At 40.3% G+C, this 27,079-nt stretch overlaps 1 protein-coding gene across 2 annotated transcripts; it reads right to left on the minus strand.

Annotated features, from left to right (window-relative positions):
• Positions 1 to 256: 256 nt before the first annotated feature.
• DEPDC1B (DEP domain containing 1B) lies at positions 257 to 22,280 on the minus strand (the record flags this gene model as incomplete). Of its 2 annotated transcripts, XM_080637776.1 has the most annotated exons (11): positions 257 to 418; positions 667 to 849; positions 1,494 to 1,670; positions 3,154 to 3,320; positions 7,040 to 7,180; positions 7,612 to 7,659; positions 9,519 to 9,649; positions 12,454 to 12,581; positions 16,849 to 16,984; positions 21,328 to 21,593; positions 22,233 to 22,280. In XM_080637776.1, 11 exons carry the CDS (start codon positions 22,278 to 22,280, stop codon positions 257 to 259), a joined length of 1,587 nt encoding a protein of 528 aa, XP_080493902.1. The 2 variants fall into 2 exon arrangements, with proteins under 2 accessions (XP_080493902.1, XP_080493903.1); XM_080637777.1 differs by lacking the exon at positions 667 to 849.
• Positions 22,281 to 27,079: the final 4,799 nt, after the last annotated feature.

The following is a 27,079-nucleotide window of genomic DNA, read 5'->3' on the forward strand; positions in this document are numbered from 1 at the left end:
TTATCATGACTGTAGATTAATCCCCTTGAATTTTTTTTTTTTTAAATAACTGACATTTTAAAAAATTTATTTACAAAAATACTGAAAAGGCTCACATTTCTACCACATCAATACTTTCCTCTTCTTTCAACCATTCCTACCATCTCAAAAGTATCCCCAATGTTTTTTTCAGTAACTACATGCTTCTCAGGCTCCTTTGGCGTAAGATCCATTGATAATTTGCTCTGACTCAGTCCATTGATATGTTTCAAACCTTTTACATCCGAAAGCTTCTGGTTCGGTGAAACGGTTGAAAGGGCCTTTTTAAGGCCCACCTCAGTATTGGTGGCTTCTGTTTAGTTTTTTCTGGAAATAGCACCGCTTCAGTTTCAGGCGTGGGAAATCGTACTCTATACACTTCAGGGTAAGATTTCTGAAACTGGAAAAGTACATCAAGTTAAATGAAGAGTTTACTCAAACTTCCATACCTCTATATATAGAAAATTAGGTGATCTTTTCTAATACGGCTTGATAGATCACAGTACCCTTATTCTAAACAATTAAAAAGTTTGATATCCCTAAGAGTATCTATGATTTTAAATCTCAGTATTTCTCTGACGGACTATATGTCAAACTTGGTAAAATTTTGAAATTAGAATTAAAGACTGTGGAGCAATTTTTATTTACTTGCTTAAGCTTCTTCTTCTTATCTTTCACAGATATTTCTTTATTCATTGCGATTTCTTCCAATAAAGCTGCCAGTGGTTCTTGAGAGCCAGTTGCTCTTTGTAATTCAAATTCATCTGTACTGATTTGGTGGCAAAATGATTGCGGAAAAGTTGCATCAGTATCAGTTCCAGCGTATTTTATCTGAAGAAAGAGTGAAAAAAGAGCAGCTAGGTTTTCCACAATAGATTTGCAAAACTGGCTTAATCACCTGAAGTCATTAAGTAGAAAAAATACGGAATACAGACCTTAAATTGTACCTCCTATCTCTTGCACTGGTTGAGTTTTAGTAAGTCAAAAATGATGACACAGATTGAGCCTTTTAACTCTTTGAAAAAGTTAAAAATCAGTTTTTCAGTAGCAATTAAATAAGAAAGAACTGAAAAGCAGCTTTGAACAAAAGAAAATATGGTATCAGGAAACAATTATATTAAAAAGCTGAGCAAATAAGGATGGCTGTAAAAGAAAATCAGATCATTAATGGAAACACTTATTAACCATCCACAGTTTTCTTCACTACCACAACCATAGCTTGTGCATTCCATGGAAAAGATAATGCTGACCAACAGAAAACATATTTAAGAGTTCTTGACTCTAAACTATTCAAAGCCTACTTATTTTCATTTAAATACATAGTTATGTTTTAATATAGCAGTCAAAATTAATAAGCTATTCATAATCTAGCAGACATACAAAAAAGTCTTTAAGAACTGTCAAACTTCAGAGCAGAAAGGAGAGATTTGATCTAGAAACAGAGGCATAAGAGGCTTTTTTTGCAAGACACCTACTTGGACTCTCTGGAGATTTAGAACATGCTCCTCTATAGAAGATTTTAAGGTGGTGGGAACACTTAAGATCTCTTGATAATTGTCCATGAGAAAAGATACTAGTTTAGCAGCAAGCAGCTCATCCAAGTCCATTTCATCCTTTGAGCAGAGAATACAATGTGAAAATGCCTGAACCATCTGAGGAAAACAAAGAAAGAAAGAAACAAACAAACCAAACCAGAAAAATAAGAAATCAACATAAAATTAAATCACAACATTACTGTGTATTTTTCTGTTTGGTGATGGGGAATCAGGCTGTATTTAAAAACTGATCTTTTAGAAAAAGAGGTTTTGACAGCACAATACTTCAAATGCTTCCAGAAAACATCAATATTGGGAGAGATGGGGAGAGTAAAAGTATTGTTATCTGGGTGGACTGAAGATGGTTCTTGCATCATATACATAATCTAACCCTGACTTTAGACTTATGACTGAGTTAAATTTTATTCTAAAGATTTCATCAAATGGCCACTTTATGTGGCTTTTCCAGTTAAACAAGGCACAAACAATTCAGAGATTTTAAAAATAACAAAGGAATTGTAAATAAGCACCAGAGGTGAAAAAATAATACTGTTGTTTTGAAATCAAACCAAATTTCAGGTCTAGATCAATTCATGTAGTCTCATGCCCAAACATTCAGTTACAAGAGTTTCCTGTCTGTGCACCAGTCACTTCTAACATTAAAAACACAGAAAGCAATCAAGACTGTCGTATACCATAGACTACACTGCTGAATTAAAACTTAGTACAAAATACTTGGACTGTAAAGCATTCACTTCCAAAAATAACATTTAGATAAATATAATTACTTTAATCAAAGACCATTTACAGTAAATTAAATTATAACCTTGGCAGTCCAAAAAATATCTTTTTTTAATCAAATACTTTTCATGGTTAATTAAAAATGTAATTACTGTAGAACAGATTTAGATTTATGCATGCTACTATAGTATTTTTATTGGAGTGGCTCTACAGCTTAGCTTTCTGCAGCCCTTCTTACAAAAGACTTTAACCAAAATAAATACATGTTCTTAGCCAGTCAGAATTGCTAAGTTATGCCTAACAACTTTGTAATAACATGCTATTGCAAATGTCAGTGGTAACTCTACAAGAAGTCCTACAGAAAGAGCATTAGCTCTTGAGGGCTTTGCCAGCATCTGTAGTTGAAGTGATGAAACATACTGAAATAAACTGGTAGGAATGTTTTTTTTAAATGGCTAAAACCAAGTAAACCAAAACATTCAGATGCATATTTCTAACTATGACTGAAACAGGCAATCTGTTTCTCTCTTACACTGTCTGCAGTGATGAAGAACACCAGAAGCCTTATCTACTGTATTTTTTCTTTTCTACTCAAAAGGGAAACCTGTGACAGTTTAATTTTTTAAGATACAGAAGTCTCCAAATTCTGAGAAAATTCATTTGTTCAATACTGACCAAGAAATCCCAATTTATTCAAATTCAGGGTAGCTTTCTAGAATTTGAGCTAGAATAGACAAACTATTCTTCAAACAAGCAAATTGCATTTTGTACACATTCTCTACAATGAATGCACAGAATCTTTTATCTATGCTACTCCAAAAGCCTTGTCTAGACCTTTTGCCTTACACACTATACATACCAAGGTTCTGGTCCTCACTGATTCAGAAAGAGGTGGTAAATCCTTGTTCAAGCTAATTCTTGCCATCATCCTCACCAACAGCTGTAGTCTTTTCCGATTTTCTGGTGGCAGCAACAGACAAGATATCTGAAGAGCTTCTATGGCCTTGCTGTGTTTTTGCAGCAGACCTGGTTTATGCAAGATCAGAAGTTTGGGCAAGGTTTATCAATTACATGTTTCTATAACAATTAACATAACATTTTAAAAGCTGTCTTCCCACATTCCTTTGCTACTCATTCGAGACTGCCTTATAACTCCACTCCCTAACATGTTTAGGAAAACATCCATAGAACTGGACTAGTAGAACTGGGCACCTTGCTTAAGTATTCACAACATTTCATTCTGATGCATTGGGAGATATTAATAACCATAACCAACAACTTTAGAGAGTAGTAGGCATGAAAAACTACAATGGTTTTGTTCATCCTTTGTTTGTTTATAGCCCTTAGCCCTAAACACAACTGAGATGTATGCACAGATGTATCAAGCACATTAAAAAAAAGTTCAGTCTGAGGCAACGATCGGAGAACTAAATAAGACATGTGCTTATGTACTAGTGACAACTGCAGCAATACTGACGTGTCGTTCACACCTATAGAAGTTAAGTCTATGGCCAGGTCTAACTAGAAACTCTTGAGAAAATGCAGATAGTGAGCATGGCAGAGATATTTGAAGACTGGACAGGCACAGTAGTCTCTGATAGTAGTTTAGGTATCTATAAAGAAGTCTCACCACCAAAATGTCATCCACTTTTGAGTTTCTAAGGCTCATTGAAGGAAGCATCTACTACACATTTACCTAAATAGCACTAGTATCAGAACAAAACAGAAGTCAGGACCAAAATATCCACATGAGTGAAGCCTAACAGCAACTTCTCTTAAAAAAAGGAATAAGGAAAATGACAGAGATACATTTTATTTTTCCCACATAACATTATAGAGGTTGGAAGAGATCTCTGGAGATTATCTAGACTTCTCTGCTCAAAGCGGGGTTACCTACAGCAAGATGGCCAGGATTATGTTCAATAAGGTTTTGAATTGCCAGTTGGCCTGTTATTGAATATCACCCATGGAAGTCTGGCTCTCTTCTTTGTTCCCTCTACATCTTTTATAGTGTCTTTTATACACATTAATAAGATCCTCCCTGAGCTTCTGTGCCTTCCCCTCTCCAGGTTAAACAGTCACTGCTCTCAGCTTCTCCCCACAGAATAGGTGCTCCAAGGCTTTAATAACTTTTGTGGTCCTCCACTGGACTCACTGAATAGGGATGAGGTAAACTCCCTCAACTTGCTCACAATGCTCTCAAGGTAGCTAAGAGTGTTGCCGGTCTTCTTTGCCACAAGGACACATTGCTTGTTTATTGTCACTTTAGTGCCCACCAGGACTGCCAAGTCCTTCTTAGTAAAGCTGCTTTCAAGTCAGTCACCCCCTGCATACACTGGTGCATGGGGTTATTCCTCCCCAAGATGCCCTGAGAAGAAATAATTAATAAGATTTGTTTATAAAGAATTATTATAACCTGTGCCAAAAGCAAGTTTAATCTTACCAAGTTAGTGAAAAATCTGATGATTACTGACGACTTAGTCCTATATTTTTAGCTATTCTGAAAACTAATTTCAGCCAGCCTCTTGGAAGAGAAGTGCTCTGGACAGTCTTCATTTGAAAACAGATGCAGGCGAGGCATCTTAATATGTTTACACAAATTGCCTATCATTTCTGCAAACATTTCTCAGGTTTTAAAATGGAACTTTTAGACATGTGCAAATCACATCATGGCTGCACCAAATGACTAAAAGTATAATCTAATAACACTTTCTTTGCTATTTACTGAAGCCCTCAACTAAACAAAGTTTATCCACTGAAAAAAGAAGCCATGTAGAAAAGTTGTAATTCCCTGAGGGTAGCAATATGAAAAGTTTAAAACTCAAAGACTGAAATTTTGGTTTGTAAAAGTCATTTTCTTAAGAATAACTGCCAATATAAAAAGCCATACTCATTAAAAAAAAAAAAAACAACCAAAAAAAAACCCAAAAAAAACCAAACAAAAACATAGACACATTTCATAAACATACAACTGAAGAATTATTGCTCCACAGCTGGCATTCAGTACTAGCATTGACACTTACTATAAAATAGTATTCTATGGAACATGCATAGAATCATAGAACGCTTTGGGTTGGAAAGGACCTTAAAGATCATCTGGTTCCAACCCCTCCTGTAATGGGCATTGACACCTTCCACTAGACCAGGTTGCTCAAAGCCACATCCAACCTGGCCTTGAACACTTTCAGGGATGAGTCAGCTACTTCTTCCTTTACATTCACCTACAACTTCATAGTGGTTTGTATATTAGCCTCTACTGTTAAGACTTAATTACTTATTGCACAGAATAAAATTCTTGTCCTTTTTCTCTCAGCCAACATCACCCACCCACCCCCACCCTCCCCAGTCTTTTCCTCTTTCCCTCTAGCACCCAAGAACCATACATCAAATCTCACAAGGAAGTGTGAGAAGACTTTGGTACCAAAACTAGAGATCATACATCTCTGCCTTATATTTACTTTTTTATTTTCCTACAATTGGTTCTAAGTAGTTTTAGGAACAAAAAGAAGAGTTAGGCTTTAGAACAGGTATGATGAATTGTCTTCTTGAACTCTGTCCACTACTTAGATAGTGAGCATATTCTTGAATTATAAAAAAAGTGGAAAAGATACCTGAGAAACATGACATTTTCAGACATATACTACCAGTACTTCAAAGTAAACTGAATAAGCATGAAGATACAATACAAAGTAATTCTTGAAAGCCTGTATCCTATGATTTTTTTGTGTAAATCTATTTTTGTTAGTAAGGAAGTATTCCATACTAATGCCTCATTTTTTGTGAGAAGCAAAACATTTTTTTTACTTTTTGAAATAGTGCATGGTTTGCTTTCATTTCCATGTAAACATTGGCATGAATTCTTTCTCCTTGTATTTACGTCTGTGAAATACTGTGAAATGAAACTCTTAAAACCTGAAAGATGTAAAACACAATGGAAAGGCAAACATAAAGGGAGTATGAAAAGACAGCAAGAATTCTTAAGAGATATTATCAAGAGTATCTATTGTGTAAGAAAAAGAAGTCAGAAGAAAAGGAACTACATTCAGTTTGAAGCAAGATCATCAACTAACAAAGTATAAAAATACTAAATTCCAGAAGTCCTTTTACAACTCAACAGTTTGTTAAAAGCAATGTTGTTCCCCTTTAAAGCAGCTCTGAAAAGTGACATGCTACAAAGCATTCTTACTTTTCAATCCAGTTGTTCTATTCTGAAATGTAACCATAAAAAATAATAAAATACTTTCAAATTTACTGTCTTTCGGTAAGCCATCTTTAGCTGCAGGATAGCTGAATCTGATATAGCATGAACCCTTAAAGTTAGTTAATACCTAAAGTTTTGTTTCTGTATGCACTAATGTCTATTGTTAAGTTTAAAAAATGAAGTATTTCCATTTCCTTCAGATATCATATCGCCATTGTTAAAAATATTCCTTACAGCACTAATTTTTTTTAATGTAGACATCAGTCAAGCAATTTATAAAAGCTCCTGTGAGTTTTTAAAATGCTTAGGCATTTAAAAAAAAACCACTGTTAAAATTCATCTGTTAGGTGTGGCAGCACTAAGCAATGAACAGAGGCCTTTAAAAATCATGAAGACAAGCAATGGAAGACTTGCGATGTGTAATAAATTTTAATATTAAACTGTTCACTATGTAGAATGGACAGGACAGGTGCTAAAGAAATGAGTTGTGATACATCTGGATATGATGAATTCAAATGAATAGTTTATATCCTAAACTACTTACCTAACACACTAACAAAAACATCAAAAAAATGAAATGTGAGAAGAGGTTCTTTCATCTGGCCAAAGTAGTCCACTATAGTCTTGAAGACATCTCTTTCAAAACCTGAGTATGTAGGCTGCTTCAAGTCTGAGCAGCTGGGCCCTAGAAAGGAGGGGGGGATGGAGAAAATTACAAACAAATCGAATTTGCAGCCATCAACCAGATCACCATTTTCTATTCCTGCCAATTGAAATGCAGTGTCAAGTAGAAAAAACCCAACAACTTAGACTCATTATTCAACATATAAATGAAAATGTATTCATCTATTGAATTTAACAATTTCCAGTAGGTCTAGTGGAAATAGATAAAGTTAAAATATGAACAGTTAAACCTCTATATATTACATTGAAATAAACTGCGTTAGTAGGAGAATATATGCTGGTTGACCTTTTCCAGCTTTTAGGCAACAATCTGAAAAAATATCAACTGTGAATATAAGCAGGATTTGATAAAGCAGTAAGGCATAGTCAGTTTAATTGTCTTCTACGAGGGTGGGTTGGTTTTGTTCCCCCTCTCCCCCCAAAAGTACTTACAATTTGCTAGACATTTCATTGCTGATAATATCCAGTGAGGTAGTTCCTCTGCATTGAGGAGAAACAGACAGAAATTAAAAGGAGAAAAAAGATCTGAGAAAAATTGAAAGATAAAAGTGAGACAGAAATTCTTTAAGAAGTTCCCCCTATGTTGTAGTGCAAATGGTTGCAAAGACAGGCTATAACTTAATATAGGATATAGCTTCAATTATATCTTACTTGAGTACGTCCAATACTTCATATCAACCAGTTGTGCCTACGGCTTTTACAACTCAACCAGCAAAATGAATTGTATCTCAAATACTTAACCTGCCCCTGCAATAAACAGCCAAACTAGTTCAAGCTACACCTTCAACAGTGCATTACAGTGAAGTGTTTATTTTGCATTGAAAATGATGAAAAGCACCCATACATGCTGTTTGGTCATTTTTGCAAGGTGAAGGTTAACATCCTGAGGTGCTCTAATTGTCTCTAAAAGGAATATGTATACGCTCTGGAAATGGGTTCATTTACAAACCAAAACAGGTTACAATTTCATATTTTACTTCTCTACCAATCTTCTGGAAAACGTGGTGACAATAGTATTGTAAGTGATAAATCACAGAATAGTTAGGGTTGGAAAGAACCTTAAGATCATCGAGTTCCAACCCCCCTACCATGGGCAAGGACACCTCACACGAAACCATGCCACCCAAGGCTCTGTCCAACCTGGCCTTGAACACCGCCAGGGATGGAGCATTCACAACTTCTCTGGGCAACCTATTCCAGTGCCTCACCACGCTCTCAGTAAAGAACTTGTTCCTTATATCCAGTCTAAACTTCCCCTGGTTAAGTTTTAACCTGTTACCCCTTGTCCTATCACTACAGTCCCTAAGGAAGGATCCCTCCCCAGCATCCCTATACCCCTCCTTCAGATACTGGAAGGCTGTTGAGAGGTCTCCACGCAGCCTTCTCTTCTCCAGACTGAACAGCCCCTACTTTCTCAGCCTATCTTCATATGGGAAGTGCTTCAGTCTCCTGATCATCCTCATGGCCTCCTCTGGACTTGTTCAAACAGTTCCATGTCCTTTTGATGTTGAGGACACCAGAACTGTACACAATACTCCAAGTGAGGTCCCACGAGAGCAGAGTAGAGGGGCAGGATTACCTCCTTCAACCTGCTGGTCACGCTCCTTTTGATGCAGCCCAGGATACAGTTGGCTTTCTGGGCTGCGAGCGCACACTGAAGCCGGCTCATGTTCATTTTCTCATTGACCAACACCCCCAAGTCCTTCTCCACAGGGCTGCTCTGAATCTCTTCTTTGCCCAACCTGTAGCTGTGCCTGGCATTGCTCCGACCCAGGTATAGAATTTTGTACTTGTCATGGTTAAACTTCATAAGGTTGACATCAGCCCAAAGCATCACAGCAGCAAAGATGCTTTACTTTCTCCCTGATGTGCAAAGAATTTTTAATCTCAGCACTGGTTTCAAAATTCATTGACTGAAAATCAAACCTAGGAAATTTTACAGATCTCTCAGCACACATTCTGATTTTTTTCTCAATTTTTATACACATTTTCTTCATGTAAATAGTCCAGTTCAGGCAGTTAAGGCCTGGGCTGACAAAGCCAACTAGAAGTGAGTAGTATCCTTTTCTTTATAAAGGAAAGGTTGCTGCTTTTTTACTTTAATCTTTCAACCCTGCTAAAGCAGCAATATGCTTAAGAGAGTAAATATGTAATAAACACCAATTCTGACTATTGGGTTGTCAGAGGACAACAACAGCATACTTTGTAAAAACTGTAATATAGATGTGGTCACACAAGTAGAAAGATGTTACCTGTTACTATAGATTAAAACAAATACTTTTCATATACGTGTAAGCTATACTATTAAAAAGTTAAATGAAAACTTCTAAAATACTCACTTGATTTGTCTTCTAAAATGACAATGCCTTGCTTATTGACATTGTATGCATTTTGGAATATATGCTTTGAATTCACAATTTTTACATCTAACACTTCATTGAGGGAATCCAAACCCAAGACCTTTTGTAATCTGCAAAAATAAAACATAAAAAATATAAAAACATAAACACACAGTTCATACATCATGTAATCTGAAAAAAAGCAAATATGTAGTTTCAAGATAGATAAGATTCTGAAAAGCAGACCCCTCCATTTCATAGACTTATAGAACATTGCAAGTCAGAAGTGACTCATAAGGATCATCGAGACCAGCTTGCTGCTCCTCACAGAGCTACCTAAAACTAAATAATATAACCAACAGCGTCATCCAGACACTCCTTGAACTTTGACAGGCTTCGTGTTGCCACCACTTTCCTGGGGAGCCTGTTCAGTGACCAACCATCCTTCCGCTGAAGAACCTGTTCCCAAGGTCCAATGAGAACTTCCATTGATAGAACTTTATTCCACTTCCTTGTCACCAGACGTCAGCACCTTGATCTCCATTTCCTCCCTTGAGAAAACTGAGGCTGCGATGACAGCACCTCTCAGCCTTTTCTTCTCCAAGCTGAACAAACCAAATTACCACAGCAGCTTCAAGTCTGGCCCTCAAGGCCTTTCACTATTTAACAGGAAACTTAAAAGTGTGCTTCATCTGGAAACACTCTTAACAGATTCATGAGGAGCCCCAAAACCACACTCAAGCAGTGTAGAGTGGAACAGCCACCTCCCTCGATCACGTGGCTATGCTGTGCTTAATGCACCCCAGGACCCACTTGGTCCTTTTGGCAGACAGTCTTTTTTTCCTTTATGCAAATAATTTTGATGCAGGGTGTAGGCCAATTTAACCTTGATGACACTTCCAATCAAGATGAACCATCATCCTCATAATTGTTCAGTTCCACATATGCAGAGCCTCGTACTTATTATACAAGGGCACTGGTAAAAGTGAGGTAGTCACAAGAGGTGACACGCCTGCTGTGTTGGGCAGGAACTTGTCACCATTGCCTCCTATCCCTTCAGTCACTGTGGAGAGAGGATAGGAAATCCTCCAAATCACATGTTCTGTTTGCCTGCTGGGGCTCTCAGAGAAGGTAGGATGTGATTCCATTAGCCTATGTCGCAGGCTCTCTGATACTCCTCAAGCTACTCACCTCCTCTGGGAGCTCTTGTCACTTTGTGGAGAAGTTCCTCTACCTGGGCTTACCTCTCACAGGAGTGCTCACGACTGCCAACTTGTACTGGCATAAAGGCAGGGCACACCCTGCAGCAGGACAGCTGGGTGGCAGTGTATTCCCATCAGAACTCTGTTTGGGAAGCTGCAACAGATGTGGTGCTTGCAGAACTCGGAGGCCATAGCTTTCTGAAGGGTGGATACCGTCACTTCTTGGTAGAGGTGGCAGAGCTACAGTGCCCTCACTGTGCAGTCTATCATGCAAACTGCTATGCCACGCCCTGGTTTACAGTTCTTCTGGGCTTCTTTTATACATGGGGTGGGACTTGTCTGCTGTTGCATCTCTCCACTCCCCTGATTGAGGAACCCCACTGTGCACTGCACCAGAGCACTCTGCTGTGGATCTATCAGCACTGGAGCATCAAGTTCATTACATTGAGATAATGTTCTGGGTTTAGATAAAACTAGTCATTAGTAAGGCGTCAGCTGTGCTGTAAAAATAGCTAATGTGTATCATTTTTTCTCCTGCATAAATATTCGAAAGCAATGCCTTCAACTTTATATAGATATTCCTTTTGGAAATAGCAGAGAATATAGAATCATAGAATAGCTAGGGTTGGAAAGGACCTCAAGATCATCTAGTTCCAACCCCCCTGCCATGGGCAGGGACACCTCACAGTTAACCATGCCACCCAAGGCTTTGTCCAAACTGGCCTTGAACACCGCCAAGGATGGAGCATTCACAACTTCCCTGGGCAACCCATTCCAGTGCCTCACCACCCTAACAGTAAAGAATTTCTTCCTTATATCCAATCTAAACTTACTCTGGTTAAGCTCTAACCAGTTACCCCTTGTCCTGTCACTACAGTCCCTGATGACGAGTTCATCTCCAGCATTCCTGAGCCCCCCTTCAGTCCTCTGATCATCCTCGTGGCCCTCCTCTGGACTTGTTCCAATAGCTCCATGTCCTTTTTATGTTGAGGACACCAGAACTGCACACAATACTCCAAGTGAGGTCTCACAAGAGCAGAGTAGAGGGGCAGGATCACCTCCTTTGACCTCCTGGTCATGCTCCTCTTGATGCAGCCCAGGATATGGTTGGCTTTCTGGGCTGCGAGCACACACTGAAGCCAGCTCATGTTCATTTTCTCATTGACCAACACCCCCAAGTCCTTCCCCTCAGGGCTGCTCTGAATCTCTTTTTTGCCCAACCAAAGAAGTCCAGAGCAGTGACCTTGCTGCACGCTCTTCTTACTGTCCTGAGAATCTCGAATTCGACCATCTCGTGATCACGAGCATCTCATGATATCTGAATCCTAAAGCCTTCAGCACCCCATTAGCGACTCCATTTCTTATCTCATATAAAGTATTTTATTTGTCATTGAAAGGTTTCATGGTATTGCACTTCTACAGACATGTTTTTATTTCATAGAAACAAGAAAAAGAATAATATTTAGGAAAAAAATGATTAATAAAGACAAAGCCTACATAACAAAAGGACTTGTGTAACACAACAGAAAAAATGTCAAAAAGTATTAAGCACAGTCAAGTTTCTTTGCAAGCTTTATTTGCTGAATTTGTTAGTCAAATAAGCATATAGTTAGTCCAGCCACTATAGCTTTAATAGCAGCAATGAAAAGTGAACATTATCAGTGAAGACAGACAAGACTATTACCTACTACACAGTTTTACTTTAACAGCAAATGGCTCACAAGTATACTCACCGTGACAAAGTCTGAGATTTCCATATCTCTTCTATATTTGCATGTGTTAGCTCTCGGCGGAACACAAGTTTGCAGGCTGGTACTTCCCCTATAGCTATACTATGTCGTTTATACCACATCTCAGAGTTCTGAAATCAGAAAAGACAATCTTCATTAACTGGTGACTTTTCAAGTACTGGACAGTATAATTGTATATTACATATATATATATAAAATATATAAACATTGTATATAACAGCATAAATTGTATGTTTGTAGTACAGCATGCTCCTTATTCTAAATAATTCTAATTCTAACAAGTATTCTAAATATTCCTAAACTCCAATAGAGTCCCCAGGATGCAAGTGAGTGTTTGAGTTTCACAAGCATGCAGAATCTTTTCTCATTTACATAATTTTTCAGCTTGGGTATGTTATGTGAGTCAGAATAGCCATTAAAGCTCAGGAGTCAATGGCCTCTAGCCCTGTGTTCAGATCCTTTCCGTTAAAATTAGTTCAAGCCACTTGTTTTCAACTACCATTCTAAGATTAAACATCTGCTTACAGAAAAATTGTTGGAGAATTATTACATGAGATATCTAAGATCGGTATTTCTCCTCGTTCAGTGTATACTGATCATAACTAAACATTAAGTTTGTTAGCAGGTTCTGTACATAAAGAAAGTAAAACCAAATAGCTACAGCTGAAGACACCATTCAGATCTAGTCCATTATAACAGAATATAGCAAAGCATGGAATGCAAGAGACTACTATCCTGTACTCAAACTGCACATCCAAGCTCAGTGCCTGAAGATTGTCAGCAACATGTCAATGGGTGAACATAAAATAGTTTATGTCAGCGGTGCACTTTTTAAGGCAAAACTCCTAGTCATTCCCAGTTTGATTTACATCACAGTGCATCAACACAGTCCCTGTGCATCAACAGTATTCCGTGTGATCACAATCAACTCACAAAATGCATTCCAGTAATGCACTTAATTACTCCAAGCACTAATCATCTGTAATTCCATGACAGTAGACTAGTGCTAGTTTGGAACGAATAGCACCCTCTGAAATTATAATCTGGTTTTCCACATCAGTGATTCATTACACAGAATGCCATCAAGCCACAGACAGCCAGTATGTGCCCTGACAGATGCTGGAGCAATTAAAGTGCCACGACTTTTAGCTACCTGTCTACTTCACCATTCCAGAGGAAGTTACTTCTTTCTGTAAAACAGCCAGCAATATAAGCTATTTTTTTTTTTTTTTTTTTTTTGGTCTTAGTTACACCAATTTTTTATTATTCTCTTTGTCTCAGTTACACCAATTTACAGTCCACTGTATTAGCCAAAACTAACAATGAAAGAAAATTTGAGTTATAAAACCATAGAATCATAGAATAGTTAGGGTTGGAAAGGACCTTAAGATCATCTAGTTCCAACCCCCCTGCCATGGGCAGGGACACCTCACACTAAACCATGACACCCAAGGCTCTGTCCAACCTGGCCTTGAACACCGCCAGGGATGGAGCATTCACAACTTCCCTGGGCAATCCATTCCAGTGCCTCACCACCCTCACAGTAAAGAATTTCTTCCTTAGATCCAATCTAAACTTCCCCTGGTTAAGGTTGAACCCGTTACCCCTTGTCCTGTCACTACAGTCCCTGATGAATAGTCCATCCCCAGCATCCTTGTAGGCCCCTCCTTCAGATCCTGGAAGGCTGCTACGAGGTCTCCACGCAGCCTTCTCTTCTCCAGGCTGAACAGCCCCAACTTTCTCAGCCTGTCCTCATACAGGAGGTTCTCCAGTCCCCTGATCATCCTCGTGGCCCTCCTCTGGACTTGTTCCAACAGTTCCATGTCCTTTTGATGTTGAGGACACCAGAACTGCACACAATACTCCAAGTGAGGTCTCACAAGAGCAGAGTAGAGGGGCAGGATCACCTCCTTCAACCTCCTGGTCACGCTCCTTTTGATGCAGCCCAGGATATGGTTGGCTTTCTGGGCTGCAAGCACACACTGCCAGCTCATGCTCATTTTCTCATTGACCAACACCCCCAAGTCCTTCTCCACAGGGCTGCTCTGAATCTCTTTTTTGCCCAACCTGTAGCTGTGCCTGGGATTGCTCTGACCCAGGTATAGAACTGTCCTGGTTTAGCAGTAGCAGTCATTTTTTTTCTCCTTTTTAGTAGCTGGTGCAGTGTTGAGTCTTGACTTTCCGCCTGGGGATAATACCGATAAAACCGATGTTTTCAGTTCTGGTCAGAATGTTTACCCTGACCAAGGACTTTGTGAGTCTCATGCTCTGCCAGGGATGAGGAGAAGCTGGGAGGAAGCAGAGACAGGACACCTGACCCAAACTAGCCAAAGTGGTATTCCATACGACAGCACATCATGCCCAGGATGTAGAACTGAGAGTTCCCGGAAGGGCTGGATTACAGCAGGATGGGGGCGAGGTACTGGTCCGTGAGCGGCTGTATTATTTTCCCTTGTTATTTCCTTTATCATTATTATTGGTGGTAGCAGTAGTGATTTGTGTTATACCTTAGTTACTAAACTGTCCATATTTTAAGCTGTGGGAGTTGCATTCTTTCGATTCTCCTTCCCATCTCTCCAGGAGCGAGGGGAAGAAAGGGTGGGGGGAAGTAGACTGCGTGGTTCTAATTTACGGCCTGAGCTTAAACCTCAAGAACCTTGCACTTGTCATGGTTAAAATTCATAAGGTTGGCATCAGCCCACCTCACAAACATGTCAAGGTCCCTCTGGATGGCATTCCTTCCCTCCAGCATATCAACTGAACCACACACCTTGGTGTCATCAGCAAACTTGCTGAGGGCGCATTCAATCCCACTGTCCATGTCACCAACAAAGATGTTGAACAAGACCTGTCCCAACATCAACCCCTGAGGACACCACTCATTACTGGTCTACAGCCGGACATCGAGCAATCGACCACAACTCTTTGCGTGCAGCCATCCAGCCAGTTCTTTATCCACCGAATGGTCCACCCATCAAATTGATGTTTCTCCAATTTAGAGACAAGGATGTTGTGTGGGACAGTGTCAAACACTTTGCACAAGTCCAGGTAGATGACTTCAACTGCACTGTCCCTGTCCATCAGTTCTGTAGCCCCATCATAGAAGGCCACCAAATTGGTCAGGCAGGATTTGCCCTTAGTGAAGCCATGCTGGCTGCCACCAAGCACCTTGTTGTTTTTCATGTGCCTTAGCATGCCTTCCAGGAGAATCTGCTCCAAGATTTTGCCAGGCACAGAGGTGAGACTGACTGGCCTGTAATTCCCCGGGTCATCCATTTTCCAAAAATGCCAGACTGTATGCTGTTGTATATTGCTAATTCTTACCAGGCCAGGATGCTTGGATGGAAATATAGATCAGAGAGTTGGAGGCTGCAACATGTTAAAACTGCAGCAGATACTTGCTCAGTAACTAACATACTCTATCCTCTTGACTTTTTTCTTTCTTCTGTCTTAAATCTTCTACCTACTGCTGAAATTTTAAGGTCCTTAATGCTTTTTCCTCTTCAGAAGAGTGCTGTATGTGAAAGGTGCACTGAATCTACACATACACAGTTGATTTACAAATATGGAATAACCGTTCACATTCAGGACCTCTAGATACCCAGCAAAACAGTAGGAGCTACTTTTCCGAACAAACTATCAATCACCAAGAAATCCAAGGCTAGTGTCCTGCATTGAGAAGCATTAAGAAAAAGGCCAAAATTATGAATGAAGTCCAGAGAGTTCACAAAATTTGAGAACACTCACATACAAGATAGCACTGGAGGGACCGTTTAGAATATACACAACTCCAGAAGTCTAGGCTTTAAAGATGTCTTGTGGTGAGAGTTGATACAAGTTTGGTTTACTAATAAAAGAAACAGTTGTTTCAACAACTTTGCAAAGGCTGGATCAATCCACATAAGAATGGGGCAGATGATTCTCTAAGCTGAAAGGGTAACAATGAAACCAGAATCACTTGTCCTTAGGCATAGCATATTCTTTTATCAAAAAGGGAATTCTCGTAACAGCTAAGAAAGGAGTAATACTGTATATATTGTGCTACACAGTATCTGAATAAGAGTTACAGTGTAAATGACAGTATTTTTCTTGTAGCATAACAAATGCCATACCAAAATTTGAGCAAACTGGAATGTAAGCATACTGGCAAACACAGCCATGCTGAACTTCAGATGCTCAGGACATAATCTGTAGCAGAAAGAACACTGACAGCCAACATTCCTGGCAAATCATTAACAATTTACTTCACGTAAGTTTAGAATAAAAGTATTTTGCATTTAATTTTATAGCCAAGTATTATGTGCAACAACAAAGAAATCATTAGTTTTGCTTTCCAAAAATGCGTATGTCTGGGGAAATAAAAACTGGATATCTTACCATTGCAACTGCTTTCACTGGGATGTGTTCTTGAGAGACACCAGCTTTTGGTTCATTCCAGTCTGGAAATTTAATTACTTGATTTCCACATGAAGGTTTCTTTGGATATGACTTCAGTGGTGAGGAAGGAGGAAATCTACAATTAGAGAATATTTTTAATGTCTCTGAACTCCACCCTATTCCATATTTACCAATGCAAAACTCTAGTAAGCCTTCACATGCAAAAAATACAAAAAATGCCTTGGACATTCACGGTGTAACCTAATTGCCTGAAGACAGGTTTGAGTGATACATAAAACATCTCGAGGTGTCTTGTTTGGTCTCCATCTGCTGCTTCAGAACAGTTCAGGTTTTTTGCACCTCCCATGACACAGCTGAACTGTGGGTGAATGTCTCATATCACAGTCCATCTCAAATAGCAGCAGCTGCCTATGCATAGCAAACTGACTCAGGTCTTCACCAGAAGACAGTGACTGCTGAAAAAGCTGGGAGCAGATTTTCAGCATGTCAAGTGCACTGCTAGCATGCATCATCTCTTAAAGCAAAGCTATCTAAGTCACATAACTAACAGATTTAATTAGCATACACACATGTCCACACAAGATTTTGTCCATATTACCATGTTCTTCTGTGTTTACATGCTTCCTATGTGAAGATCATATCCTGCAGTTTTTTTCTGAAGTCTTTTTCCAGCTCGTTATGCCAGAAACTCATTCAATTTTTAAGGCATTTCAAAAAGTGCCTTGAAGAAATCAGCAGAAATAAACCCTAAGCTAGCCCTTGCAGAAAACAAGGGAAACAAACTATCCCAGGTCACATTCAGCTCAGTCACATATCCAGCTTGACCAGAATTAAATTACAGCTAAACCTAGGTCAGAGCATGTATAAGGGAATTAATGGCAGCACATCAGAAAGACAAATCAGTTTGATGGCAACATATCAGCAGACTGGCCCAGATCAGATCTTATTTATCTGCACTCTGATATCCCTGAGAGGATGAGATCCTTGATGCTTCAAGAAAATGCTTCCACCTCACTCTCAACTTGAATATAAAATACAGTTATGTCTGTGGCCATGCAACTAGAACTTGTTCTCCACTTTATAGTATGCATGTGTATAATAGAATCATAGAATCACAGATTTAATGCAATTCCAAAAAATTTAAAGCCCAACAGCTTCTGAAACTGTAACTTCTCTTTTATTATTATTGTAGACTATGCTGAGCCAATAAGCCAGAACACACTGATCGTGTTTGCTAATTTTTGAAGCCACAGTAGTTCTCACCTTCATATGTAATACTTGCCCAATACTATCAGACAAATCAACATTTGGAAACATCTCTTTTCAATACTCAGTGAGTGAGAGCAGAAAACTACATTCACATGGGAAGTTAATGAATGACAGCTGTGTTCCACAGTGTACAGTTACAGTAAATTAACACAGTAGTTTATAGAAAAGGTATAAAGCATACGAAGGTTTTCAGAGAAAGCACTGCCACTGGAATTAAAAGCAACTTGTACTGCTATCCATATCAACATGGTGAAAGCCGTATTTACAACATAACATCAGGAAAGTCCACAAGAGGGAGCTGCAAGGACATTAAATACGTGAATAAGGTGGGCTGGAAAACCGATGTTTAGCTCCGTAAACAGGAGAAAAAATGCTCTAATAATACTTTAAGCCAAACACCAAAACCATGAGTAGCATGCTGTTTATTTATGCACGAAGCTGAGTGGGGAAAAAGCTAGCTTCACTTCAAGATGCATGAAAAGCATGCAGTTTTAATAAAAAAAAAAAAAGTTGTTAGTAACTTAGTTGAATGGGAGGTGAATAAAGAACATCATTAAGACAGATATAACAAAAAAGCTTTCTTGTCCAGTAGCAGATCAGTAGGCAAAGCACTACTAAAAAGAATAATAATTACAAAGTACTAATAAAAGGAAAAAAAGCACCAAAATATTTCACCTAACCAACTTCCACAGCCTGGAGCTCAGGAAACTCATGGCTGAAAATACAAAGGAGAAAATAGCAAAATAATTTGAATGTGCCACAATGCTAATGCAAGACAGACAAAAAAACACAAACACAACAAATACAGACAAAGAGATATAGCATAATACCAGTGGTCACCAAACCCCACATTTAATCTTTTAACAGAGTCAATGCCTAGAAAGAAAGGAGGCAAAGTACTTAATACCTATGGCACCAGTGAAAAAAGTGTGCAGTTAGAGAGCTACCCTAAGAAAGGCAAAGCAGGACTGGACTAGGAACACCAAACCAACACCACAACTACCACCAAGTGCTGTACCAGCACTTAACTGCTTTTCTAACTCAGATAAGTAAAAGTAGTCCATGACTAGGTAAACTACCACAATATTTTGCCCTTCTAAAGCAGCCATAAGCAGATGGCCAGAGAAGAATTTAAGAACAAGACAAGCATACATGGTACTTCCTCCTTTTCCAGCTCCTGGTTATGTTCAGTTCACAGACTGCAGAGCCATATCTTGTTTTGAGATACTTAGCAACAGACTTTCTCAGGTGAGATGCTCAAAGTACCTTCAGATACAAATCCTCTGGTACACTAGATCCTTCAAATACGATTTCCAAATTCTAAAATTTAACATTTTCCTTGACTGTTACCTGTAATTCCTTTTTATGGAGCTAAGCTTGGAAAGAACATTCATTTTTATTCCCCACAAATTATTTAAAACTTCTTCCATTAAATCTGATTTAAATTGGTTTGAATATTTAATTTATTTGGCAGGGAAGCTCCAGCATTCAGTGTCGTTTCGTTCATAAGGCAGACTAAAAACCAGCTACCAGTTTTACTGAAAAATGTCATACAGTATCATAAAGAACAAGTTGAATCAGTGATAATTTGTTACTGGAATTAAACACAAATCTGATTGTCCTGGTTTAGAAGTAGCAGTCATTTTTTCTACTTCTTAGTAGCTGGTGCAGCGCTGTGGTTTTGACTTTCGGTCTGGGGATAATACCGATAAAACCGATGTTTTCAGTTGCTGGTCAGAATGTTTAGACTGACCAAGGACTTTGTGAGTCTCATGCTCTGCCAGGGATGAGGGGAAGCTGGGAGGAAGCAGAGACAGGACACCTGACTCAAACTAGCCAAAGTGGTATTCCATACGACAGCACGTCATGCCCAGGATGTAGAACTGAGAGTTCCTGGAAGGGGTAGATCACTGCTGGGTGGGGGAGTTATCGGTTGGCGGGTGGTGAGGTGTTGTATTCTCTTCCCTTGTTATTTTCTTTATTACTATTATTATTGGTGGTAGCAGTAGTGGTTTGTGTCATACCTTAGTTACTAAACTGCTCTTATCTCAACTCATGGGAGTTGCATTCTTTTGATTCTCCTCCCCATCCCTCCAGGAGCGGGGGGGGAAGTAGACTGCGTGGTTCTAATTTACGGCCTGAGCTTAAACCACGACATCAACCCAATTTGAATGTAAATCAACTTCACTGCAGTGGAACAAGGTTAAAATAAACCACAGTTCTTTCATAAAAAAGAATCTTCACCCAAGTTTGTTTATGACAAAGTAAAAGAATTACATCTTACTTTTAAAGTATTTCAAATTATTAAATAATACGAGGAGAGTAATGTACATACAGCACAGGAGTACAGACTAGAGAGCAAAAAAGCTTAGGCACACTCTACAAAAGAAACTAAGTTCATAGAGCAAAATTAAAAGATGATTTCATCCATACCAACTGGAAATTCAGATCTACCTTTCCCCAGAGACAATATTAAAAAAGAAAAAAAACTATTACCAAAAAAAAAAAAAAAAAACCAAACAAAAAAACAAACAAAAAAACAAAAAACAACAACAACAACAAAAAAAATACCCATAAAAGGGTAAAATAAATAATTAAACTTTGCATCTTTTAAGATATTTTCAATCTACAATCCAAAGAGCACTGAGAAAGCTTACATCATGAATGACTTTTAGTTTCTGAAGGCCCTTCCCTCAGGAGTAGAAAGGCACTCAAAATAGCCAAGTGGCTGAGGAGAGCGAGAACAAGAGAAATCGAATGCTCAATGGTATCCTCATTCCCATACATGCATCCTTGATATACGTTCTTCCAACACTGACAAACTTGATGTCTGCCAACAGCAAACAGAACTCACTACATCATAAAATCTGCAAAAGCTTGTTAGTATTCATGGAATGCAATGGAGTTAAAGTGCTCTTCAGAAATATCTAGAAACAAAGAAGGAAAATAAAAAGGAGCCAAAAAAAAACCAAACCCAAAAAAACACAACCAAAAAACCCCAAACCACAAAACCAAGCTAAACATTAAACTAGGTTAGTTGTTTATCACTAAAGAAAAAATAAAATCTTTAAAAGGGGGCGAGGGGGGATGAAGAGACATATTAACCCCTTTACAAAGGCATTCTGCAAAAACATTTGTTAAACCAATGCGCAATTACTTAAGTTTTTCAGACACCATATACAGGTTTACCTATATAAATGGCCGTCATCTTGAAAGTCCTCTTTGCCCCATCTTCCTTTAATATCCTCAATAACGTGATTTTTCAAGAATTTTTTAAGCAGTTTAACGGTTTGATTGCGGGTCACTTCTGGGCCAAAGTTTTGATTAGAGCCAAGCAGTTCATGTAAACAGTCTACTGCCTCCGAGGCTTTGAAGCAATGCTCGTAGCTTTTGAAGCGACAACGATGTTTCCGTAAAGGCATCCCAGCACGAAAATGTTCTATTATCTCATTCCACTAAAACAGAACAAAGCAAATCGTTACAGCTCTTCTCGTAGAAGCACTGAGTTGTACAAAGCAAGGTCGGGATACAACAAGATCTAGAAGCAGAACTACACAATTTTTTTTATCGTCTGCATTTATAAGCCCACTGAAACCTAAAGCTGTGATTTAAACAGTGGAGACCTGAGAGCAAACACCAAATTGAGAAAACTGAGAGATTTAGAGCCCCATGCTACCTACGGCTCTGCAGGTACAGCTTTAACGTCTCTGCGGCTTTTAACTTGACAAAAGACCGGACTAAAGCTCCACTCTGCCTGGTGCTGCGGTCGCTCCAGTTACGCGGGGCTCCGCAGACACCCCACACAGACACGGCATGAGGAGCACCAACACCTGTACGGCGGCTGGGGACCACCCCGCCGAGTCCCGGCCACCCGAGATAGGCCCTGGCTGCCCGGGACAGGCCCAGGGCCCGCTCAGGCTTGCGGCACTGAGCCTTCAGAGACCCAGCCAGCGGGCCAGGCCCACGCGGCCAGACTGCATCAAGGCACCGGACCCGTACCCAGAAGGCTCTAGAGAGCCACAGTCGGGCACGGAGGCCCACGAGGAAGAGGTAATGCTGTACAATGGGCCACATAGGGAGGGGGGAGCACTCACCAAGCGGGTAGCGCGGTAGGGCCCGGGGCCGACGAGCTGCGGCTCCATGGACGCGGCCGGGCCTCACCGTCTCCACGGAAACAGGCAGCCGCGCACACCGCGCCCACCGTTTGAATCCGCGCCCGAGAGACACCGCCCTCACCTATTGGATGGCGACGGCAGCACGTGACGCGCCCGCACTGCCGTTATTGGTGGGGCGGGGACTCGCCTGTCCCGGCCCACGCCTTTGCCCTACCCAGGCCGAGCCCCTGTGCCCGCGGCCATCCCCTGTGCTCTGCCCGCCGCAGACTCCCGCCGGCAGCCTGCCCCAGCTCCGCGGCCGGAGGACCGCAAACAGCGCCAGGGGTGGGACCGGGGAGAAACAGGGCTCACGTCTGCCAGGCGGGGCGGGAGCGGCCACTGCGGGGCAGTGTGTCTACTCAGGCCGCTTTGGCTTCCAAGGAGGGATGTTACTTGTTAAACGAACATTAACTGCGCTCTGTTGTTTGCACTTCCTCAGCCAGTAAGTGGTTCGGGACAGGGGCTTGGATTTGGAAAGCAGTCAAATCACGACAGCGAAATACTTCCTGGTGGATTGCCACCTGGACACAAAGAATACAGCCTTTTCGTGAGTTTGGAACACAAGTAAAAGGAAGAAAATCACCCGAATTTACAGGACTCAATTTATTAAGAGAGGAGTAGCTAGCAAGAGCAGTGTTTCTCCTCTACCAAATCCAAGAATACAACATTTCAACCCAATTCCCCTCACTATCATTAACATTCACTATAACATTAACGATTTTGCTGACTGTTGCACCCCTCTTTCTAGCATAACTCAAATGTATAACATGATAAAGCATGTAAGGTGCACAACTGCTAGGTAGGTAAAAAATGTGACTACTCAGATCAAGACTGTGCTATTCTCACCGACTGCAACATTGTGTGTTTACTAACATTAGAGGGGATGAGAGTTTAGTACCATTCTGTATTGATATCACTAGCAGTTACATAGTTATGCTGTATGCAATCTTTTAGGATACATCCATACAACTCACTGAAACAATGCATGCATACAACTCAATGAAACAATTCTCTTTCTCCAAATGCTTCATAACTCACAGAAAACTAAACCAGTGTGCAAGAAATTACGCAGTAGGAATCTGAAATGGCACTTGCTGACAGCCCACAGAATGATCAGCATCTCCAGTTTCTGCTCCTAATTATTAATTCTTAATCTCACACAACTGGCTTCGGAGGCAGTTGGCTAACTGTACAACTGCTGGACTCAGAAGCATTTCCTGGCTCTTTTCTGTTCAGTACCTGCCCATGCGCAGAGATCCTTACTTTTGACTGTATTTACTCTCAGCTTCTACTTAAGCCCAAGTGATCCTGAACAATCAGTTGCAGATCTAGGTTCCAAACCGCATATCCGGCCCCACACACCGAGCTGCAGGATGCACTCCTCCCTGTAGCAATCTGAGGTGGAGGAGGGGTGGAAAATTGCAAAATCAGAGAGCAGAATTAGGACTTCCCCTGCCAGCATGGGAGTCATCTGCAAGAATAAGGAGAAATGCCTACTTTCCTCTTGTACTGGGTTTGCATGGCAAGGCTTTGGTAGTGGGGGGGCTACAGAAGCTGCCGGAAGCTTCTGCCATGTCCAATAGAGCCAATGTCAGCTGGCTCCACGACAGGTCCACCATTGGCCAAGGCCAAACCAGTGACAGGGGTAGCACCTCTGGGGCAACATAGGAAGTGGAAAAAGTTCCTGTGCAGGAGCAACTGCAGCCAGAGAGAGGAGTGACAGTATGTGTGAGAAACAGCTCTGCAGACACCAAGTCCAGTGCAGAAGGAGGGGAGGACGTGCTCCAGCGCCAGAGCAGAGATTCCCTTGCAACACATGGTGCAGCCCATGGAGAGGCAGCTGTGCCCCTGCAGCCCATGGAGGACCATGAAGGAGCAGATCTCCACCTGCACCATGAGGGACCCTATGCCAGAGTAGGAGGATGGACAAAGGAGGCTGTGACCCTGTGGGAAGCCTGTGCTGGAGCAGGCTTCTGGCAGGAGCTGTGGCCCCCTGGAGAGAGACACCCACACTGGAGCAGGTTTGCTGCAGGAATTGTGACCCCATGGAAGGGACCCACACTGGAGCAGTCTGCTCCTGAAGGGCTGCACCCCGTGGAAAGGACCCACGCTGGAGCACTTTACGAACTGCAGCCTGTGGGAAGGACTGGCAATTTCACAAAGGACTGGTTCCCTGTGGGATGAATCCCACAGTGGAGCACAGGAAGAGTGTGAGGAACTCTCTGTTGAGGAGGAAGGAGCAGCAGAGACAACATGTGATGCACTGACCACAACCCCATTCCTCATCCTCCTGCTGTGGGGGAGAGGAGGTAGAACAAATTGGGAGTAAAGTGAAGTCCAGGAAGAAGGGAGAGGTGGGGAAAGGTACTTTAAGATTTCATTTTATTTCTCATTACCCTACTCTGATTTGAGTGGTAATAAATACAACTGATTTCCCCAGGTGAAGCCTATTTTGCCCATGATGGTTAACTGCTGAGTGATCTCCCCGTCTCTCCCTTTGTCTTCACCCATAAGCCTTTTATTATATCTCTCCCCCTGTCCAGCTGAGGAGGGGGAGTGATAAAGTGGCTTTGGTGGGCAGCTGGCACCCAGGCATGGTCAACCCACCACATCTCCAGAGGTAGCAGTGTAGCATCATCCCTGTTATACTGCAGACCAGCTACTACAGCCTTTCAGTTGAAAGCCCTGCATTTCCCAGGTATGTTTGAATCCACAGGCTCAAGGAGGCCTAAAGGAACCAAACTGTCCCACTTTCTTCATTAGTACTAAGTTAAAAAATTACATAAAAAAAGAAGCAGAATTCAAGCTTTAAAAATACATCAGGAAAATCCTTTCAGGCTGCTTTAAAAAAGAGCAATAGGTCTCCATCCTAAGAAGATTACCCCCTACTTTGGAAGCCACAGGCATATAAACAGGCTGGTAGGATTTGAGACTTGGAGTCAGTTATGGCATTTGCCATTGAAACCATGTGTGGTCCCCTGATCAGCACCCTAGCTGACTTGGATTCTGTGCTAAAGCACCTCTTTGCGTGCACTGACAGGGAGCCCAAACTCTGCACTGAGAATTCTGAGATCAAGCATCTAAAATTCAGGGGTCAAAATATACATCTCCTGCCACTCAAATCCTTTCTGGGATCTAATGTCAATTTACCATGGCAGTTGATAGCTACAGTGATTAAATGCTGGAAAGATAAAATATAAATTATTTTTTTATTTGTTTTATAAAGACAACTTGTATATAATCTCATAATAAATCATTTGCAACTCATGTCCAAGATAAAATTTAAATCCTTTTAGCATTAACAGTGCACCATAAATGGCAGTATCCCCATAAAAGTATCCAAGTAACAGAACTTACTTTCTTGGAATTGTACAACACAGAGGCAACTAAAACCTGACCCAAAGTTTTGAGTGTTTGAATATTCCACAGAACAAGCTTCTTTTCTGTTTTTAGTGAACATAATAGAAAACAGTACTTTTAAAGATAACATTGAACACCTTCAACTCCACATTTGCAGGTCTGTTGCATGCACCAATTCCTTAATAAATTTATGCAGTACAAATGCAACTTGCATACAAATAGCTAGGTCCTTTGATTTCTATACATGTGTGACCCTGATAAGCTGCTTAAGCATGGAAAACAACATACTGGTTTATTCTACACAGACTGGAGTCGTGCCCAGCCACCACTGCCTGTCTCACTCTCAGTAGCCCAAAGAATGGCACGTATCTTTTTTGCCTAGTTCTGGACAAGGTAACTGGTGCTATTAATAGAGAAACTTTAACCTTGAGTGGTTAAAACCAAATAATAATAACAAAAAAAGAAAAAAAAAAAAAGACCAGCAAAAATCTTTCTAGGCATGTATTTCAATAGGTAATGGAAATGGAAGAAAGTAGACACAGTAGAAATCATGTTAGGTGATACTCAGGCTTCAATCGAAAGTACTTGTTTTAAACTTACTTGACAACTAAGATTTTAGCTACTGAATGACAAGATTATTTTCCCACTAAACAGCCTAAGCTACCAATATCAAAATATATCCATAGATACATTGAATAGTAAGTACATTAGGCTACTTTGGTGAACAAGTCAGTAAGAGTTTTTGATTATCACACTGTAAGACAGTTCAGGTAATCTTCAAATCAGCAGGTTTCCAATATTCAGAACAATATATTCGTGAGTACAACAGGAAGTGAATTAAGTTACCTTAAGACAGTATATCCAAAAATCTATGATCTTCAAATGAAACGCCATACCTTGACAGATTAACATACAATCCTTCCTTTAAAGTTACACAGTTTGTAAACACATGTAGCAATGTTTATGTATTAACTATACTAATAATAACCTTGAGATTCTGTAAAAGGTACTTACTGAAGATTCATTCTTTTAATAAAATGCTGCTGACAGTCTCAGCAACTCACAACATTTAAGGTGAAGTAAGTAATATTTTTCAGTGTTCAAAGTACTCAGTACTCGTCATACACATTTTAGTTTTCCCAGTGAACATTGTTATTTTCAAGCATCTTCTAGAGATCATCTAGTCATTGATTTCTTACACAACAGACATGAACAAGCTGTTGAAAAAATCCTTTAGAGATCCCCACTGCTTTCCTCATCCCCCAAATTCTTAATCCCAAATAACTTATGGTAAAAATACAAATTCTGTTTTGGATGAAAACATACAAAATATACACCATGTAGTGTGTGCACCTAAATATCTCGATTGTCAAGCAGTTTCTACTTTGACGAATACACTTTCTTCATGTTAGAGATGAGAGTGTGTT

This window comes from Psittacula echo (genome assembly GCF_963264785.1).
Source record: "Psittacula echo genome assembly, chromosome: Z".
NCBI lineage: Eukaryota > Metazoa > Chordata > Aves > Psittaciformes > Psittacidae > Psittacula > Psittacula echo.